Below are 22,028 nucleotides of genomic sequence, written 5' to 3' on the forward strand. Positions count from 1 at the left end.
CAAGCACTCACTATGTACCAAACCCTGCTCTTAGCCTGGGGTTGGTACAATTTAACCAGGTGAGACACAGTCCCTGTCCCACAGAGGACTCCCAGTCTAATAAGGATTAGGGACTGGATGTAACCCCTATTTTACAGCTGAGGCACAGAAAAATCAAGCAACTTGTCCTAGATCAAGCAGTAGACAAGTAGCGGAGCAGGGATTAGAACCCAGGTCCTCTAACTCCCAGGTACATGCTCTATCCGCTAGGCCATGCTGCTTCTCGGCACTGTTCTAAGTGTTTGGGAAAATATAGGAGAATCGCTGGATATTTTCCCCACCCACGAGGACACAGACATAAAAATATTTATAGATGAAGTAATCAGAGTAAATAAACATGCCTATAGTGTGAGCTAGGCAAGTTTCTGAGGGAGGGCATCTATAAATCAAATCAATACAGCAGGGCCAGAGGTGACTGATGGACTGATGTGCTTTGGGTGTCAGAAGCTAATCCATCACAGAGTCTAAAGATTGCCTTCTTTATAGTATTTAACATAATACCTCTCACTCTCTCTCCTCAGCTGAAAATGCTATTTGGACTCTGGCTTCTTACTGAAATGTGTCAGTGAAACCCAGCAAACAATTCTTGCTCTCCTTAAGCTCCTCTCCTAGACAGTAAACTCACTGTGAGCAGGAAAGTATGTACCATCTCCCAAGCGTAGTACAGCACTCTGCCCACAGAAAGTACTCAGTAAATGCAATTGATTGATTGACTAAGCAATTTGGGTGGTCAAATGGATAGAGCACAGGCCTGGGAGTGAGAAGGATCGGGTAGGGTCGGCTCGTCCCCCGACCCTGGTCATCGCCTGCTTATTAACACTATTGTAGTGTGCCTTACTGTAGCATGTTGCTATATTAGCGATCTCGCTTGTCATTGTTTATTGTCGTCAGACTTTGAATTTGATCAGGTCGCCCCTTAATCGAGTCTACCCCCGACCCTGATCATCGCCCCTTTTATTAACACGACTATATTGTATCATACTGTATCATGTTGCTATATTAGCACTACTGTATTGTATCATACTGTATCATGTTGCTATATTACCGATTTCGTTTATTACTGTTTATTGTTGTCAGTGCTGCCACCCACCTCTCTGGCCTCGCCATGTCCCTCCTCCCCCCCTCCCCCCTCCCGCCCCTTCCTATCCTCCCCTTCCCGTTCCCCTCTCTCGCTCAGCTCTTTCCCGCTCTCTCCTCTGTCTCCTCCCCCCCTCCCCTCTCCCGCCCTAGAACCCCACTTTACCAGCGCTACCCCTCTTCCCCCTCTCCCTACTCTTCCCCCCACCAAACCCCCCTTCACCCCCTCCCCCCTTCTCTCTTCCCCACCCATGCCCCATCCCAGTCCTCTTGTCCCACCGCCACCCCTCATCCCCCTCTCCCCGTCCAGGGCCCCGCCACCTCCTTCCCATCCAAACCCTCCCCTCCCCCCGCCCTTCCCCCCCTCCTCCCCTTGCACCCACAGCTACTTTCAAGTGTGGCCTCTGGAACCCCCGCTCTATTACAGGTAAGCTACCTTTCATCCATGACCTTTTCCTCTCTCGCTCTCTCCTCCTCCTCGCCCTTTCGGAAACGTGGCTCTCTCCTGAAGACACGGTCTCCGCGGCCGCTCTCTCCGGCGGAGGCCTCTCCTTCTCCCACTCCCCCAGACTCACCGGTAAGGGAGGAGGCGTCGGCTTCCTCCTCTCGCCCCGTTGCCGCTTCCGCACTATCCCTCCTCCCCCCTCCCTCTTCTTCCCCTCCTTCGAAGCCCATATCGTTCGCCTCTACCACCCGCTCCAGTTACTTGTCGCCATCATCTACCGCCCTCCCGGTCCCACCTCCGACTTCTTCAACCACCTTGACCCCTTTCTCACCTTCCTTCTCTCCTTCTCTCTGCCCACTCTGATCCTCGGAGACTTCGACATCCATACGGATGTACCCGACGACTCCTCTGCCGCCCGCCTGCTATCCCTCCTCGACTCTGCCGACCTCCTCCTCCACCGTACCGCGCCCACTCACCGACTCGGTCACACCCTCGATCTCGTCATCTCCTACCGCTGCACTATCTCCTCCCTCGCCGACTCTGAAATCCCTCTCTCTGACCATAACCTTCTCACCTGCCTCATCTCTCACACTCCCTCCCCCTGCAGATCTTCGCTACTGCCCCACAGAGACCTCCGCTCTCTCGATCCCATCCGTCTTTCCAATAGCATCTCTCCTCACCTCGCCGCCCTGTCCTCTCTTCCCACTCTCGACGATCAGGTCTCCGCTCTCAACTCCACCCTCTCTACTCATCTCGACTCCCTCGCCCCCCTTTCCCTCCGCCGCTCTCGCTCCACTAACCCACAGCCCCGGATCACCTCCTCCGTCCGCCTCCTACGCTCCTATGCTCGAGCTGCTGAGCGCTGCTGGCGAAAGTCCAAGCACCAAGCCGACCTCACACACTTCAAATTTATCCTTTCCTGCCTTAACTCTGCCCTCTCCTCCGCCAGGCAAAGCTTCTTCTCCTCCCTCATCGACACCCATGCCCGTCACCCCCGCCGATTGTTCCGGACCTTTAACTCTCTCCTTAGGCCCCCTGTTCCTCCCCCTCCCCCATCTCTCACCCCTAATGATCTGGCCACCTATTTCCTCACGAAAATCAACACGATCAGGTCTGAGCTCCCCAAAGTCACCCCTCCGCCTCTCCCCTCCCCCCCACCGACCCCCTCCCCTACTTTCCCATCCTTCCCTGCAGTATCCTCAGAGGAGATCTCCTCCCTCCTCGCAAGTGCCACCCCCTCCACCTGCACCTCGGACCCCATTCCCTCTCACCTTCTTAAAACCGTCGCCCCTGCCCTCCTCCCTTCCTTAACTTCTATTTTTAACCACTCAATCTCCAAGGGCTCCTTCCCCTCTGCCTTCAAACATGCCCACGTCTCCCCCATCCTAAAAAAACCCGCTCTTGACCCCACTTCCCCCTCCAGTTATCGTCCTATCTCCCTACTACCCTTCCTTTCCAAAATCCTAGAACAGGTCATCTACAATCGATGCCTAGAATTCCTTAACTCCCATTCTCTCCTAGACCCCCTCCGATCTGGCTTCCGTCCCCTCCACTCTACCGAGACTGCTCTCTCTAAGGTCACCCGTGACCTCCTTCTTGCCAGATCCAATGGCTCCTACTCCATTCTGATCCTCCTCTACCTCTCTGCTGCCTTTGACACTGTCGACTGTCTTCTTCTAACTAAATTGAATTGTACTCTCCCAAGCATGTAGTACAGTGCTCTGCTCGCAGCAAGTGCTCAATAAATACCATTGAATGATTGACTGATTGATAGGGCAAGGGTGAAGATAGATGTGTAGGATACAGGTGTCAAGGACACAGGATTGAATAGACTGGTTGGAATAAAATGCTACATGGGGATCAAACCTGTGTGGTGGGGAATTAAGAATCATTTATTGTGTGCATAGAGAAGTGTTCTTCTGTTAACTGTGATTGTTGTTGACAATGAAACTCAGCCAATCAGTCTATCAGTGGTATGTATTGAGTGCTTACTCTTGGTAGAATACAGTAGAGTTGCTAGACAGGATCTCTTTGTTCTAGGAGCTTACAGTTTAGTCTGTGCAGAACACTGTATTGAGCACTTGAGAGAGTACAACTGAGTTAGTAGCCCCGATCTTTGCTCTCTAGGAACTTAGAGTCTACTGGATGTTCAGAGCACTGTAATCAACAGTAGGGAAAAAATAATAATACTGATAAGAGCAGTATCTGTTAAGCACTTACTATGTGCCAGCCACCGTACTGAGCACTGAGGGGGATGGAAGCAAATTGGGTTGGACGAGTTCCTGTCCCACACTGGGATCAATGTCTTAATCCTCGGTGTACAGATGATGTACCGAAGGCACAGAGAAGAGAAGTGACTTGTCCAAGGTCATAGAGCAGACAGGTGGCGGAGCTGGGATTAGAACTATGACCTTTTGACTCCCAATCCCAGTGCTCTATCCACTACACCACCCTGCAGTACAATAGAGTTGATAGATATGATCCATGCTCTCTAGGAATTTACAGTTTCTTGCACACTTGCAAACTCTGTCCATGAGAATAAAGAATAAAAGATTAAAGAATAAATGCTGGCATCTTTCCTGGTCAGCCAGCATTTAGGGAGGGAGGAAAGGCATGTTCCCCTCCCAGCAGGTTGTGTGGTACGTATTGTGAGACAGCAGGTCCGGAGCATGATGTGGATAGACTGTCTGGTCCTGTTCATTCGTTTAGTCATATTTATAGAATGCTTCCTGTGTGCAAAGCACTGTACTAAGCGCTAGGGAGAGTACAGTATAACAACAAACAGACACATTCCTGCCCACAGCGAGTTCACAGTATAGAGGGAGATAGACATTAATGATAAATAAATAAATACATTACATATATATACAGATGTATACATCTGTGCTGTGGGGATGGGAGGGAGGATGAATGAAGGAGCAAGTAAGAGCAGCACAGAAGGGAGGGGAGAAGAAGAGAGGAGGGCTTAGTCAGGGAAGGCTTCTTGGAGGAAACATGCTTTTAATAAGATTTTGAAGTTGGGGAGAGCAATTATCTGCCTATCTGTCCGGTCTCTAAGCAGCATGACAGGGGATAGAGCACGGGCCTGGGAGCCAGCTCCACCACATGCCTGTGACCTTCGGTAAGTCACTTCACTTCTCTGAGCCTCAGTTACCTCATCTGTAAAATGGGGATAAAGAGTGTGAGCCCTTTGTGGGACAAGGACTGTGTCCAACCTAACTTGTATCTACTCCAGTGCTTAAAACAGTGCTTGGCACAAAGTAAGCACTTAAGCACAATAATAATAATTCTTATTATTATTATTATTACAGAGCACTGTGTCATGACAGACTGGAACATTTTGCGCCACAAAATGCAATCTGGCAAAATCCTTCAAGATGATAAGATAAAGGAGCATTATAATAATAATAATTGGTATATGTTAAGCACTTACTATGTGCCAAGCACTGTTGTAAGCATTGATTAAGGTAGATACAAGGTAATTCGTTCATTTCTATTTATTGAGCGCTTACTGTGTGCAGACCACTGTACTAAGTGCTTGGAAAGTACAATTCAGCAATAAAGAGAGACAATCCCTGCAAACACCAGAATTATAGTCAAATCAGGTTGGATATAGTCCCTGTCCCAAATGGTGCTCACGATCTCGATCTCCACTTTACAGATGAGGTAACTGAGGCAGAGAGAATTTAAGTGACTTGTGCAAGATCACATACATATCTGCCAGGATTAGAACCCAGATCCTCTGATTTCCAGGCCCGTGTTCTTTCCACTAGGCCATGAGGGCCTCTTGGTCGGCTATCTGCAGAGTTGAAGCTACGAAGGTGGCTGACCTGCGGAAGGGGTGGTAGACATTAACAGAAATGAATTTTTACCGATATGTGCTGAAGAGTTCAGGGTGGGGTGAGTACAGTTGCCCACGGGGCATGGATACCAGTGCCTAGATGATGCAGGAGGGAGAGAGTTGTTGTCTTATGCTGTCGAGTCACATCCAACCCATAGCAACGCCATAGACCCATCTCTCCCAGAACGCCCCACTTCCATCTGCAATCATTCTGGAAGCGGATCCAGAGAGTTTTCTTGGGAAAAATCGGAAGTGGTTTACCATTGCCACCTTCCTCGCAGTAAACGAATCTCTGCCCTTGACTCTCTCTCATGCCGCTGCTGCCCAGCACAGGTGAGTTTTGATTTGTAGCAGATTGCCTTCCACTCGCTAGCCACAGGCCAAGCTAGGAATAATAATAATAATGTTGGTATTTGTTAAGCGCTTACAGTGTGCCGAGCACCGTTCTAAGTGCTGGGGTAGACACAGGGGAATCAGGTTGTCCCACGTGAGGCTCACAGTCTTAATCCCCATTTTACAGATGAGGTAACTGAGGCACCGAGAAGTTAAGTGACTTGCCCACAGTCACACAGCTGACAAGTGGCCTAGCCAGGAGTCGAACCCATGACCTCTGACTCCAAAGCCCGTGCTCTTTCCACTGAGCCACGGGTCTGCCTCGGCTGCACTCTCTCTCCTGTAGTCGTGACTGGTAGAGGACTGGAAACTCTTCAAGTGCCACCCTGAAAGGGTACAAAGAGGCAGTCAGGGAAAAAAGAGCTTGTCATGGAAGGTCTCCTGGAGGAGATGGAACCTTAATAAATGGTGAGCCTCTAGAGGGATGGGATCTGTGTCTAATTCCTACCTGTGTACTCTTTCCCAGTGCTTAGTGCAATATTCTGCGTACAGTAAATGCTTAATAAATACTATCACTAATAAGACTCCCAAGGCGGGGAGAGCAGTGGCCTTAGAGAAAGGGGAAAGTGTAAATATTGCCTGATCCAGCCCATTCACAAAATACTATTGCCACAGAGGAAGAGATACTGATGGTTACATTGTCACACTGTACTCTCCCAAGTGCTTAGTACAGCACCCTGCACAGTAAGTGCTCAATAAATACGACTGATTGACTGAAATGACCCGCTTCAGCATAATAGTTTAGGTGATCCGTGATAGGAGAGAAGGAAGGTATAGGAAAGCTGGAAGGATTTCAATCATCTCAGTAGAAGCAGAATGAATCTGAGTACAAGTCCCAGCCGATGGAGCACTTGTGAGTTGGAATTGAGACTTTGTTTTATATTCACTATTTGTCTTGGCCCCCATAAATGACTTGTGCTTCTGCATCGATTTAATTCCTGCTTTGGCCGGTATGGGGATTTCTGCCTTGATTTCTGTCACTCCTGCTTCTCCTCCTAGCCACAGACAGTTGCCCCCTCCAACCCCCTCTGTTTCACATCTGCCTTCCTGCTCTCCTCTGACACGCTTTTGACTTGACTTTTACCACCTATTAGGTATCTCGATGGCCTGCATTAATCCAACACTAACCTGGGGCCGATGGCCTGTCCGCCAATCTGTGCTTTGAAAACTATCACCAGACAGGTAAAGAGATGTCCTAAGATCAAGGTGTTAATAATAATAATTATTATTATTATGGTATTTGTTAAGTGCTTAACTATGTGCCAGGCACTGTACCAAGCTCTGAGGTAGATTCAGCAGATGGGGTTGGACGCAGTCCCTGTCCCACGTGGGGCTCGCTGTCTCAATCCCCATTTTACAGATGAGGTAACTGAGGCCCAGAGAAGTGAAATGAGTTGCCCAAGGTCACACACAGCAGACAATCCTCAGCTCCCGCTCCCCTCCCCATCACCCTGATTCGCTCCATTTGCTCTACCCCCCTGCTCCACAGCACTTATGCATATATGTTCATAGCTATAATTCTATTTATTTGTAATTAATGCCTGTTCACTTGTTTTGATGTGCATATATCTATAATTCTATTTACTTATATCGATGCTATTATCAATGCCTGTTTACTTGTTTTGATGTCTGTCTCCCCCTTCTGGACTGTGAGCCCATTGTGGGCAGGGATTGTCTCTTTTTGTTGCTGAATTGTACTTTCCAAGAGCTTAATAGCTCTCTGTACACAGTAAGCACTCAGTCAATACGAATGAAAGAATTGAATGAATGGAGTGGTGATCCAGGATTAGAACCCATGACCTTCTGCCTCCCAGGCCCATGCTCTATCCACTACACCATGCCGCTTCTCTGAACCGAGTCGCCCTGCGCCGGCTACGTTGATACGGTCTGGGGGGATTCGTGTAGAAAAGACTCATCTGCTTCTCTCTCTGAGCAGATTTCAATCTAGAGGGATGGGGATTAATGATGGGAGACGCCCAGAGCTGCCTGATGTCAGAGCTGCGATGGCTCTGCAGGCAGGTATATAAGAGGTGGAGTTTCAGGCTCCCAAATGAAGGTGGAAAGATTGCAAAGAGGACGCAGGCTCGAAATTGTTTTCTGCCCTTTCTCGCTAACGTAGCCCGGACCCGATTTCTTGGATCTCTCAAAGGTAAAGTGTTTCTTGCTTTTTTTCTGAAAGGATGCATTGTACTCGCCTCGTAGAAAAAAGCGACAAGGCTATTTACCAGCGGGGAAGGGTGGGGGGACGGGGGTCATTTGATCCCAATTCCCAGACAAGCTGAAAGAAATGTAGAGAGTGATTTGAAATGTCCAGAGATGCTCTGGGAGAGGGATGGGATGAGATGAAAGAGGATTCCTTTTCTCAGAAGCATCAGGAGCGTCGAGAGACTCGATGGAAGGGAATTCCCATCATTTTTCTCCCAAAAAGTTTGAGCTGATTTAGAAAGAGGTAAATGAAAGTTTGGAATAACACCAGGATCCTTGGCAAGGCTCCCGTCTGATTCAATTGGCTCACCGATCACTTGCTGTGTGACCGTGGGCTTCTTGTTGCCTCAGTTTCCTCATCTGTCAAATGAGGAATGTTTAATACTTATTCTCCCTCCTACTTAGACAGGAGCCCCATCAGTGGGAAGGGGACTGTGTCCGACCTGATTAACTCATATAGACCCCAGTGCTGAGAACAGTGCTTGACGCAGAGAGAGTGCTGAACCGATGCCATTAAAAAAAAACAACACTTCGATGTGTCCTTTTTTCCAGGCAGCCGGAGAAGAGAAATGTGCGACTTGAAGCTGAGGCTGGTCTTCGTTGTATTCTCTGTCGCTCTCAGTTCACTGGATGCCACCCAAGTTGAGAGGTGAGTAACTCATCGTCATGTTTCTCTTTCTCACGACTGAAATGTCGTGTTTTTAATGTTTCCGTATGACTGTTCTTGTGCCCTCAGCTTTGAGTGGTAAAATCTTGTCTCCAAAAAGAAGCTAAAACGGTCTACTCACACTTTGCTTTTTGTGCTCTCCAAAGACTCTTGTCTCTGACCGCTGATCACTCTGATGGAACTTCCGATAGACAGGGATGGATGTTACCAATCCTCTCCAGAAACGCACTTTTGGGAGTAAGGGAGGCCCCTCCAGAACAAGACGCAACCAGAGCCAAAAGGTATTAGTCTCTCCTGCCTTCTTTGATTCAAAATCCAGTCGGGCAAACAACTCGGTACAGCTTGAATTTGCAGTCAGCTGTGTTCTTCTTTGTGAGTTCCTTCGGTTTTGCTCAAATTAGGCCGGCGATGTCCAGGAGCTTTAAATAGGCTTCGTAGACTAGAGATACAATACATGGAAAAACGACAGTACAAAGATTCAACACAAAGAAACCCAGTGCAGAGATTCAACCCAGCCAAACAAACCCAGGTCCGAGATTCAAACCAGCCAAAGAAACACAGTGTAAAGATTGTCTGATTGATTGATTGATTGACAAAGTATGAAAGATGTTTCAAAGAAGTTAACTTTGAAGGAGGAGCAGGGGTCAGTGGAGATCCTGAAAGAAATCCTAAATCATTTCTGAAAAATGAAATGATCTGAGAGGAGCCTTACCAAACTATTACTTGTTTGTTTAAGAGAGACTCTTTATGCCCTCAGTATTCAAAAATGCTAGGCTTGACTAGCTTGCTTTGCCTGGTTTTATTTAAAAGAAATATTTTGATAATTGACTCCCTGAAATGCTTTTTCAAGATCAAGTCTGAAAATGCCAGTACAAGTCAGAAAGTTTCAGGTGATGAATACATTGGATTTCTTTTTAAAATATACTTCTAAAATGAGTTAGGCAAATGAGTTATGCTATGGGGAATACAGTTCGCTTTTCTGGAACTAAGAACAGCTCAGGCCTCAGGAAAATGTGTGGAATTTGTGAGTACACTAATTCGGCAATTGTTCACTCTTACAAGAACCAACAGAAATCTTCCTTATGCTTAACTAGCTTACAGGGGATTCTGAGAAGAAGTTTGAATGGTAATTTCCAGCTAGCTTTTTCATGAAGAAAAATAACTCTCTAAAACTGACATGAGGTTTCTGTGAAGAGAGCTACACAGGGCATGATGACAGGAAAATTAGCGGTATTACCAAGTATTCTGTCTGCGTCTTCCATCTCTTTCTTTCATTAGACAATAGACGTTTGCAAAATACTTTTACTAAATATGTCTCTACGTATCCCTGCCTTTAATCATAGACTAGCTTTCCCTTGTTGAGGGGCTATTCATGGAGTTCTCTCAACATTGATTGTGGTCTAATCATTTGCATCCTTCCCCAGAATCTTCTAACTCTCAACTGAAAGCTTGCCAATCAATCAGTCAGTCAACTAGTAGTATTTACTGAACAACTCTGTGTGGCTAGCACTGTTCTAACTGCTTGGGGGAGTTGCTGGTTTGAGTCTGAGGTTCCAAAAATTCTATCATATTGATCGTCTTTCTGGCGTAATAGTAGTAATAGCCACAATAATGATAATAATAATAATGGTATTTTATTAATCTTTTCTCTATGCCACGCATGGTACTAAGCACTGGGTGGATACAAGCAAATTGGGTTGGACACAGTCCCTGTTCTACATGGGGCTCACAGTCTCAATCCCCATTTTACAGATGAGGTAATTGAGGCCCAGAGAAGTGAAGTGATTTGCCCCAGGTCACCCAGCCCAGCAGACGAGTGGCAAAGCCGGGATTAGAACCCATGACCTTCCGACTCCCAGGCCCGTGCTCTATCCACTGTGCCATGCTAGTACTAATAATAGTAATAATGTAGTGGTATTTGTTAAGTGCCTACACTGAGTCAAGCACTGTAGTGAGTGCTGGGGAAAAAAAGGTAATCAGGTCAGACACAGTCCCTGTCCCACACCGGACTCACAGTCTAAATAGGAGGAAGAATTAGAGGTATTGAACTCCCATCTGACAGATGAGGAAACTGAGGCACAGAGAAGATAAGTTACAGCTCAAGGTCACACAGCAGATAAGTGGTGGATCCAGGATTGGGACTCAGGTCCTCTGATTCCCAGACCTGTGTTCTTTCCACTAACCCATGCTACTTCTCTTTTATCTTTCCCTCCCTTATTCTTAGGTCGTAGGTCCCATGGGTTCAGGGACCGTGACTAAATCTTATCTATCTATGTTCCTCTTTCCCAGGGCTTAGCACAGTGCTCTGGACACAGTTTAATATTTAATTAATGTAATATTAATTCAATTAATTAATTAATATTCTTACCACCATTACTACTAAAAGAGACAAAAGCAGTACAGGTCTCATCCCCATGGAGCATACAGTCTAGCAGAGGAGTCAGACACACAATAATTAGTCAGGAGGGAAAGGAGAATGGAAAATGGATACACTTTTTTTTTTAAGCAAAAACAAATTTCAAAGTTAGGCTTGAAGAACCGTTTTTGGAACTGCTTGTCTGGGTAAAATGCATGAGCTTAACGCATTTCAAATTACAATAATGATATTAATGAATCAATAAATAAATCAATGGTATTTATTAAGCACTTACTGTGGGCAGAGTACTGTACTGTACCCATTTTATCTGTAAAAGGGATTGAGACTGTGAGCCTCATCATCATCATTATTACCATTATTACTAGATGCTTGGGAATGTACAACACAACAGAGCTGGTAGATATGTTCTCTGCCCATAAAGATCTTATAATCTTGATGGGGAGACAGACGTTAAGATAAATAAATAAATTTTAGGTATGTGCTGACATATTTTAGACATAAGTGCTGTGGGGCTGAAGGTGGAGTGAATATCAAGTGCTTAAAAAGGCAACAGATAATAATAGTGGTATTTGTTAAGGACTTACTATGTGCCAGGCACTGTACTAAGCGTTAATCGTATTCAACAAATGCGATTGAATTAATGAATACAAGCAAATAGGGTTGAACACAGTCTCACCCTGTCCCACGTGGGGCTCTCAGTTTCAGTCTCCATTTTACAGGTGAGGTAATGAGGCCCAGAGAAGTGAAGCGACTTGCCCGAAGTCACACAGCAGACAAGTGGCAGAGCTGGGATTAGAACCCATGACTTTCTGACTCCCAGCCCCGTGCTCTACCCAGAAGAAAGAGGGGCAAAGAGGGTTTAATGAGGGAAGGCCTCTTGGAGATGATGTGACTTTACTAAGGCTTTTTGGAGGTGGAAAACATGGTGGTCTGTCAAATAGGGAGGGGGAAGGAGTTCCAGGTCATAGGGAGAACGTGGGCAAGGGGTTGGCAACAAGCTAGACAAGATTGGGGCACAGCGAGCAAGCTGACACTAGAGGAGCAGAGAGAGCAGGCTGGGTTGGAGTAGGAGATCAGGGAGGTGCGGGAGGAAGAGGTGAGCTGATTGAGCGCTTTAAAGCCTAGTAAGAAATTTCTTTTTGATACGGAAGTGGATGGGATACCGCTGGAGGTTCTTGAGGAGTGGGTAGACATGGACTGAATTTTTTTTTTTTAGAAAACTGATCTGGGCAGCAGAGTGAAGTATGTACTAGAGATGGGAGAGACGGGGCGCAGGGAGGTCAGTGAGGAGGCTGATGCAACAGTAGAGGCAGGATAGGATAAGTGTTTAGATCAGCATGCTAGCAGTTTGGATACAGTGGAAACGGATTTTAGCAGTACTGCGACGGTAGAACGGATAGGATCGGGTGATAGATCAAATATGTGGATTGAATGAGAGAGATGAGTTGAGGATAATGCTAAGGTTACAGGCTCGTGAGACAGGGAGGGTGGTGTATTGTCTACAGTGATGGGAAAGACACGGGAAGGACAAGTTTGGGTGGAATTCTGTTCTGGACATGTTTAGTTTGAGGTCATGGTGAGACATCCAATAGAGATATCTTGAAGGCAGGCAGAAATGAGGACTGCAGAGAAGGAGAGAGTTCGGGCCAGAACGATAGATTTGGGAATTCTCAAAATTCTCAAATTTGAAGTCATGGGAGCAAATGAGTTCTCCAAGGGAGTGGGTGTAGATGGAGAATAGGAGAGGAACCAGAACTGAACCTTGAGGGACCCCCGCAGTTAGGGGGAGGGAGGCAGAGGAGTAGCCTACGAAAGAGACTGAGGAGTGGTCAAAGAGACAGGAGAGCCAAGAGAGGACAGTGTTAGTGAAGCCAAGGTTGGATAATGTTTCCCGGAGAAAGAGGTGGTCCACAGTGTCAAAAGCAGCTGAGAGGTTGAGGAGTATTAGGATGGAGTGGAGTCCATTGGATTTGTCAAGAAGGAAATCATTAGTGATAGTTTCTGTGGCACAAAAAGGCAGTTTCTGGGGAGTGAAAGGGGCAAAAGTCAGATTGGAGGGGGTCAAGGGAGAATTTGAGGAGGGGAACTTGAGATAGTAGATGTAAACAACTCCCTCAAGGAGTTTGGAGAGGAATGGTAGGAGGGAGCTATAGGCTCAAGGGAGTGGGTTTTTTTAGGACAAGAGAGACGGGACCGTGCTTGAAAACAGTGGGGAAAAAGCTATTGGAAAGCAAACAGTTGAAGGCGGTGGTCAGGGAGGGAAGAAAGGAAGGGGCAAAGGGATTGGGTCAGTAACACAGGTGGAGGGAATAGATTTTGAGAGGAGCAAGAGATTTCATCTTGAGATACTGCTGGAAAAATAGGGAAGGGGATATTAAAGTGATCACACCTTATTGTTTCAATTTTCTCAATAAAATCCGTGCTTATGTCACTGGGGGTAAGAGATGGGGCGTGGGGAGAGACAAGAGGTTTGAGAAAAGAGTTTAAAGTCTGGAACAGCTGGCATGGGCAACGAGTGTGGGAGTCAAAAAGGATCATCATCAATCATATTTACTGAGTGCTTACTGTGTGCAGAGCACTGTACTAAGCACTGTACTAAACACTGAGAAGCAGTGTGGCTCAGTGGAAAGAGCCCGGGCTTGGGAGTCAGAGGTCCTGGGTTCGAATCCCCTCTCTGCCACTTGTCAGCTGTGTGACTGTGGGCAAGTCACTTAACTTCTCTGTGCCTCAGTTCCCTCATCTGTAAAATGTGGATTAACTGTGAGCCTCACTTGGGACAACCTGATTACCCTGTATCTACCCCCCAGCGCTTAGAACAGTGCTCTGCACATAGTAAGAGCTTAACAAATTCCAACATTACTATTAGTATTATTATTATTATTGTTGAGCGCTTGGGAGAGTACAGTACAACAGAGTTGGTAGGCATGTTCCCTGTCCACGATGAGCTTAGAGTCTAAAGGAACTTACAGTCTAGAGGGGACAGGGTGGAGTGAGGGAGGGAGAGGGGTTGGATGGGAGTGACTTTACAGGGGCAAGCTCAGGGGGAGGGGGATGAGGGCAGTGGGCTGGAAGCGAGCTAAGGGGGGCTGGAGTCTGGGGTGAGGAACTAGGGAGATGCTAAGTGATAAGGGCAAGGAGGAGACTAGAGGGAGGAAACTGACAGGCCTTGAAGGAGCCAGAGTGTTGAAGAAAGAAAGAACTACAGGGGTGAAAACATAGTGGGCGGAGGGGATGGTTCAATAGCCAATACCCCAGGGGTGAGGAATCAAGTGCATAGGTAGCCTGGAGGGGCTAACGTAATAGTAAGGGGAGAGGAAGGGGGAAAAGGAGAGGCTAATCAAGGAAAGCCCCCTGGAGGAGGTCCGGGTTTTCAAAGGCCTTTGAAGATTCAAAGAGTGAGGACTCTGTGGGATGCAGAGTAGGGAGTTCCAGGCAGGAAGGAGGCGGAGAGTAAGGATAAATCAATCGTATTTACTGAGTGCTTACTGTGTGCAGAGCACTGTACTAAATGGTTGGGAGAGTAATAATGATTATAATGGTATTTGTTAAGTGTTTACTATGTGCCAAGCACTGTTCTAAGCGCTGGGGTAGATACAAGGTAATCAGGTTATCCCAGGTAGGGCTCACAGTCTTCATCCCCATTTTACAGATGAGAGAACTGAGGCACAGAGAACGTAAGTGACTTGCCCAAAGTCACACAGATGATACGTGGTGGAGCTGGGATTAGAAGCCACGACCTGTGACTCCCAAGCCCGGGCTCTTGCCACTAAGCCACGCTGAGTTGGTGGACACATTCGCGGCCCTTAGTGCACTTAGAGTCTAGAGGGGGACATGTGAGCTGGAGTGAAATGAGAGAAGAAGGGGGATACGGAGGAGGAGAGAGAGAGCTGATTGAATTACTTTAAAGGAGTCAGGGAGTTTCTGTTTGATGTTTTTTGAGGAGTGAGAGGATGTGCTCAGAACAACATTTTAATCAATCAATCCGTTGTATTTATTGAGCCCTTAACTCATGCAGGGTGCTGTACTAAGCACTTGGGAGAGTTCAATATATGGGAATTGGTAGACAGGATCCCTGCCCACGGTGCAGTTACAGTCTATCGGGGGAGACGGATGTTAATATAAATAAATAAATTATGGATATGCGCCTAAGCACTGTGGAGCTGAGGGAGGGGTGAATAAAGAGTGCGAATACAAACGCAGGGGTGATGCAGAAGAGAGTGGGAGGAGAGGAAATTAGGGCCTAGTAAGGGAAGAACTCTTAGAGGAGATGGGCTTTCAATAAGGCTATAAAAATGAACCAGGCAGCAGTAAGTTTGGACTGGAGTGGGGATAGGCAGGGAGGTCAACTAGGACGCTGGCACTGAAATGACAGCAAAATCTTCATCACAATAAGAAGACCGGTACTTGTTAAGCGCTTACTATATGCCAAGCACGGTTCTAAGAGCTAGGGTAGATACAACTTAATCAGGTTGGGCACAGTCCCCGAACCATATGGGACTCACACTCTTAACCCAGATGAAGTAATTGAGGCCCAGAGAAGTGAAGTGACTTGCCCAAGTTCACACAACAGATATGTGGCAGAACAGGGATTAGAAGCCAGGACCTTCTGACTCCCAGGACTCTATCCACTAAGCCACGCTGCTGAGTATGATGAAAGGAAGGGGAGAAAGTATTTCAGATGAAATCTCTGTGCATTTCAGACCTTAGCAAGATTCGTTCATTCATTCAATCATATTTATTGAGCGCTTACTGTGTGCAGAGCACTGTACTAAGCACTTGGAATGTACAATTCAGCAATAGATAGATACAATCCCTGCCCAACAACGGGCTCAGATGAACGCTCCGTGTCTAGATAGGCACTGGGACAGAGGAAATAATCATAGTAGTATCTGTAAAGAGCTTACTCTCTGTGCCAAGCACTGTACAAAGCACTGTACACCCCTCTAGACTGTTAAATTGTTATATTATCCTCTCCCAAGCACTTAGTACAATGCTTCGCACATAGTAAGTGCTCAATAAATATGATTGATTGACTGATGCAAGATAACCAGGTCCCACATGGAGCTCACAGTCTAAGTAAAAGGGGAGAACAGATATTGAATCCCAGATTTGCAGATGAGGGAACTGAGGCAAAGGGAAGTGATGTGATTGCCTAAAGATGACACAGAAGGTAAGTGGCAGGGTGAGGATTAGAACCCAGGTCTGCTGTCTCCCAAGAGCAGGCACTTTCCACTAGGCCATGCTGCTTCTCTAACGGAGGTAAGGGGACAGAGACTTCAAGTTACAATCGAGGGAAGCTGGGAGTCAGAAGAACCTGGGCTCTAATCCAGGCTCCACCACTAGCTTGCGGTGAGTCCTTGGGCAAATCACTTCACTTCTCTGTAAAATGGGGATTAATTCTGTGAACCCTATGTGGGGCAAGGACTGTGTCCAACCTGATTAGCTTTTATCTACCCCAGTGCTAAGAACAGTGTCTGGCACATAATAAGGGCTTAACGAATACCACAATTATCATGATTATTATTTCATCGTCCAGAACTGTCAAGACTAAGATGGCTATCTAGACCAAATTCCCCGTCTAGCTGGGCCCCTCTCTCTTGAGCAGGATCCAGGTGCCCAAAGCTGGATCTCTCCTTCTACGGGTCCTCACATTTCCCTCCTAGCCCTGGCAGGATCCCCTCTGGCAGAAACCCCCTTCAAGCAGGACCCCCCCATAGTCCCGTCTACCCTACAAATGGGCTGGGATTTCTTTGCCACCTCCCAGGCGCAGCCAGAAGCAGACAGAACCAGAACAGCCACAAGAGAAGCAGGGCAGCCAAACGGATAGAGCCCGGGCTTGGGGATCAGAGGATCCAGGTTCTAATCCCGGCTCCGCCGCTTGTCAGCTGTGTGACCTTGGACAAGCCACTTCACTTCTCTGGGTCTCAGTTCCCTCCCCTGTAAAATGGGGATTAAGACTGTGAGCCCAATGTGGGACAGGGACTGTGTCCAACCTGATTAGCTTGTATCTACCCCTGTGCTTAGTACAGTACTTAGCATACAGTAAGTGCTTAACAAATACCAGTTAAAAAAATGTAAAAGCTTCCTCAGGTTCAGAATTGGTAGCTTCACCCTGTCCCCACCCAAGCGATGTCGTTATGTAAACACAGAGATCTGGCTTCACACGCTTCACTTCATTAGTCAATCGAATTTATTGAGCATTTGTCATTTTCTGACTTCATTAGAGCTTCATTACTCAGTGTTTCCCCAGGAGGGTTCGGTCTCTCCGCTGAATAGCAATACACCTGACGTAAAAACACTGGAAGATGTGCCATTTAACCTAGAATTATCGTTCAAGCCATTAGACACACGCAAGGCAACTTTTTCCAGAAGCCTAGTAGGCGACAGGAAGATGGTAATATTCATGTATTTATGCTCACGGTAATAGGGCGCCCACGCGCTCGATGACAGCGGCAGTGCAGGTGGCAAATTGGATTCTTCATGAAGCTCCGGGGCCTTCCACACTTTGCTCTTCCACTCAATCAGTCAATCAATCAATCAATCAGACCATCAATAAAGCACTCGTTCAGCTCGCCCCCTCTTAACTCATCTCACATATCTCCTACTACAACCCAGGCCGCACACTCTGTTCCTCAGGTTCCTGCCCGATCTCGTCTATCTCGCCACTGAACCTTTTCCTATATTTTTCCCCTAGCCTGGAACTTTCTCCTCCTCCTCCACACATGCCAGATTACTGCTCTCCCCACCTTCAAAGCCTTATTAAGATCACATCTCCTCCAAGAGGGCTTCCACCGATCAAGCCCTCAAATACCCGGCACCCACTCCCTTCTGTATCGTCTTTGCACTTGGATATGTGACCTCTGGGCAACTCAAGTTCGCCCCATCCTCAACCCCGCATCACTTACATACATAGCTTTAAATTACACATTATAAATTATTCATTTATATTACTGCCTGTCTCCTCCTCTACAAGGCAAGATCACTGTGGGCAGGGAATATGTCTGCCAACTGTTCACTGTGGACAGGTAATGTGTCTGTTTATTGTTATATTGTACTCTTCCAAGCATTTTGTATAGTGCTCTGCACATATTAAGCGCACAATAAATACGACTGACTAAACATAGTAAGCACTCGATAATGGTAATAACAATAATTACGGTATTTGTTAAGCACTTACTATGTGCCGGGGACTGACTAAGCGCCGGGGTGGCTACAAGCAAATCGGGTTGGACACAGTCCCTGTTCCACATGGGGCTCACATTCTCAATCCCCCTTTTACAGACGAGGTAACTGAGGCCCAGAGAAGTGAAGTGACTTGCCCACGTTCACACAGCAGATATGTGGCAGAACAGGGATTAGAACCCATGACCTTCTGACTCCCGGGCCCATGCTCTATCGACTACACCGTGATGCTTCTCCCCACGGTCAATCATGGTATTCATGAACCATTTATTCTGGGCTAAGTGATGGGTTTTGATGGCAGATAATCAGAACGGACCCAAGCCCCGACCGTAAATGGGTTTACAATCTAAGAGAGAGGGAGTGTTTGGCCTAGTGGCAAGAGGATGGGCTTGGGAGTCAGAGGTAGTGGGTTCTAAACCCGGCTCGGTCACTTGTCTGCTGGGTGATCTTGGGCAATTCACTTAACTTCTCTGTGCCTCGGTTACCTCACCTATAAAATGGGGATTGAGATTGTGAGCCCCAGGTGGGACAACCTGATTACCTTGAGTCTACCCCAGCGCTTAGAACAGTGCTTGGCACATAGTAAGCGTTTAACAGATATAATAATTATTTTTATTATTATTATTTCTTCTCTTCATTTTGCAGAACAGGAAACTGAGGCTCAGTGAGGTTAAGTGACTTTCCTGGGGTCACACAGCAGGCCAGGGGCAGAGCTGGAACTAGAACCCAGGATAACTGACTCCCAGCCCTGTGCTCTTTCCACTATGCCCACTGTCCCCTCAGGCTGATAGAAATAGTAGTAATAATACAGTGTGTCCTAGTGGAAAGAGCACGGGTTTGAGAGTCAGAGAATGTGTGCTCCAGCCTAGGCTCTACCACTTGCCTGCTGTGTGACCTTGGGCAAGTCACTTCACTTCTCTGGGCCTCAGTTCTCTCATCTGCAGAATGGGAATTCAATACTTGTTCTCCCTCCTATTTAAGACTGTGAGCACCAGGTGAGAGCTGATTATCTTATATCTACCCCAACGCCCAGTATGGTGCTTGACACATAGTAAGCACTTATAAATAACCCAATTATTATTGTTATCGTGGTATTTATTAAGCCACCACTTGATGTAGTGCACTGTATTAGGCACTTGAAAAGAATAGAATGAAGTGACCCGTCCCCTGTCCACAAAGAGCTTAAGTTCTAATGGAGGAGACAGACCTTAAAAACATTCATTCAGTCGTATTTACTGAGCTCTTACTTTGTGCAGAGCACTGAATTAAGGGCTTGGGAGAGTACAGTATAACAATAAACAGACACATTCCCTGCCCACAACGAGATTACAGTCTAGAGGGGGAGAATGGACTCTTTAATAATAATAATGGTGGTATTTGTTAAGCGCTTACTATATGCAAAGCACTGTTCTAAGCACAGGGGGGATACAAGGTGATCAGGCTGTCCCACGTGGGGCTCACAGTTTCAATCCCCATTTTACAGATGGGGGAACTGAGGAACAGAGAGGTTAAGTGACTTGCCCAAAGTCACACAGCTGGCAAGCGGTGGAGCCGGGATTCGAACCCATGACCTCTGACTCCCAAGCCCGGGCTTTTTCTACTGAGCCACGCTGCTTTTCCCAAAAGGTGCAAATCTAGGTGCAAGGGCCTGATGCAGAAGGGAAAGGGAGTAAGAGAAATGAGGACTTAGAAGAGGCCTCTTGGAGGAGCTGGGATTTTACACACACCTAGGCTAGTTAAAGGAAGTAACTGCGTCACTTCGCTTCTCTGGGTCTCAGTTACCTCATCTGTAAAATTCATTCGTTTGTTCGTTCATCGGTCATATTAATCGAACGCTTACTGTGCAAAGCACTTTACTAAGTGCTTGGGAGAAAACCATATAACATCAAACGGAGACATTCCCTGCCCGCAACGAGCTCACAGTCTAGAGGGGGAGGCAGACAATAATATATGTAAATAAATAAATTACAGATATATACGTAATGTTGTGGGGCTGGGAGAGAGGATGAATAAAGGGAACAAGTCAGGGTGATGCAGAAAAGAGTGAGAGAAGAGGAGAGGAGGGCTTAGTCAGGAAAGGCTTCTTGGAGGAGATGTACCTTCAGTAAGACTTTGAAGTGGGGAAGAGCGATTAAAATGGGGTTTAAGACTGTGAGCCCCATGTGAGACAGGGACTATGTCCAATCTGATTAATTTGTAGATATCCCAGCTCTTAGAAAAGTGCTTGATACATAGTAAGGGCTTTACAAGTTCCATTAGCACTACTAATACGATTATTATCATTATTTGAGCATATTGAGCACTAAGGAGGGAATGAATATGTCCTATGTGTGAGAGTAGGGGTGATATGCTCAGGTTGCTGGGAAATCAACCAGGGAAGGCTTGTGGGACGAGGCGGCTCTTTGGGAGGACTTTGAATGTGGGGACAGCTGGGGTCTGGAGGATGTTAGCGGGTTGTGTGAGGGTGGGAGGCGGGGAGGAGGGGAGGGCTCTTGCCTCTAATGTCCGTCATCTGTTCTGTGCCCCAAGTCATCACCTGGAGAAGCGGAAATGCAGCGTGGCCACGTGTATGACCAACCGCCTGGCCAACCTGCTAGCCAACTCCGTGGCCAGCAAAAACCGCTCCCCGACGGATGTGGGCTCCTCCACCTTCGGCAAGAGGGCCAGAGCCGGCCCGCTCAGCAGAGACGGCCTCCATCAGCTGGCTCTCTAAGGGAGCGAACCCCGCCCCAGTCCTGACCCCAAGAGACCCTCCCCTGGTTTATGTATAAATTTTCTTCCTCTCATTTCCTCTCTATTCCAAACGATGCCTTTCTCTGCGTGTGTGGGTGGGTCTGTGTGCGGGTGTAATAATAATAATGATGATGATGATGATGATGGTATTTGTTAAGCGCTTACTATGTGCCAAGCACTGTTCTAAGCGCTGGAGTGGATACAAGCAAATCAGAGTGGTCACAGTCCCTATCCCACATGGGGCTCATGGTCTCAAACCTCATTTAACGGTTGAGAGAACTGAGACACGGAGAAGTGAAGTGACTTGTCTAAGGTCACACAGTGGAGAAGTGGAAGAGCCAGGATTAGAACCCATGACCTTCTGACTCCAAGGCCTGTGCTCTATCCATTACGCCATGCTGCTCTATGTGTGTGTGTGTGTGTGTGTGTGTGTGTGTGTGTGTTGGGTAGATTTCCATTTTTGTCATTTCCCTTTTCTCATGACTCGACTAGGCTGCCATTTGAACCTCAAGCCCCATTCTGAAAAGCCACACAGACACACACACTCCCGATACACACACACAAAGATAGAACAAGAAAATGACCATCGAACTGACTATCAGGGATGGATCTCTTCAGAGGCAGAGGTGGACACGATGGAGTTGGAGTGGCTATGTCCGTTGAGGCTGACGCATCGTGGGAAATTGCTGCTCTCTGACCGATAGCCACCGGGACGCAAACTGACCAAGGGGCTGGGAGCCTTGAAAATCAGAGTTTTTTCTTCCATGTCTTTGCCTCTCCACAATGAAGAAAGCAGTGGCTAAATGGATAGAGCCCGGGCCTGGGAGTCAGAAGAACCTGGGTTCAAATCCCTGTTCTCCCACCTGCCTGCTGTGTGACCACAGGCCAGTCACTTCACTTCTCTGGACGTTAGTTTCCTCAACCGTAAAATGGAGATTAAGTACTTGTTCTCCCTCCAAATTAGACTGAAAGCCCCATGCGGGACAGGGACTCTGTCCAACTTGATTAATCAGATCTGCCCCAGCACTTATGCTTGACACATAGTGAGACCTTAACAAATAATATTGGA

At 47.1% G+C, this 22,028-nt stretch overlaps 1 protein-coding gene across 1 annotated transcript; it reads left to right on the plus strand.

The window, feature by feature from the left end:
• Window positions 1-7,742: 7,742 nt before the first annotated feature.
• Window positions 7,743-21,113, plus strand: LOC100082545 (islet amyloid polypeptide). Its single transcript, XM_029058467.2, has 4 exons — window positions 7,743-7,944; window positions 8,553-8,649; window positions 8,814-8,948; window positions 20,756-21,113. The coding sequence occupies exons 1-4, from the start codon at window positions 7,758-7,760 to the stop codon at window positions 20,937-20,939; spliced, it is 603 nt and encodes a 200-aa protein (XP_028914300.1). The 5' UTR covers window positions 7,743-7,757; the 3' UTR covers window positions 20,940-21,113.
• Window positions 21,114-22,028: the final 915 nt, after the last annotated feature.

This window comes from Ornithorhynchus anatinus, chromosome 2 (assembly GCF_004115215.2).
Source record: "Ornithorhynchus anatinus isolate Pmale09 chromosome 2, mOrnAna1.pri.v4, whole genome shotgun sequence".
NCBI lineage: Eukaryota > Metazoa > Chordata > Mammalia > Monotremata > Ornithorhynchidae > Ornithorhynchus > Ornithorhynchus anatinus.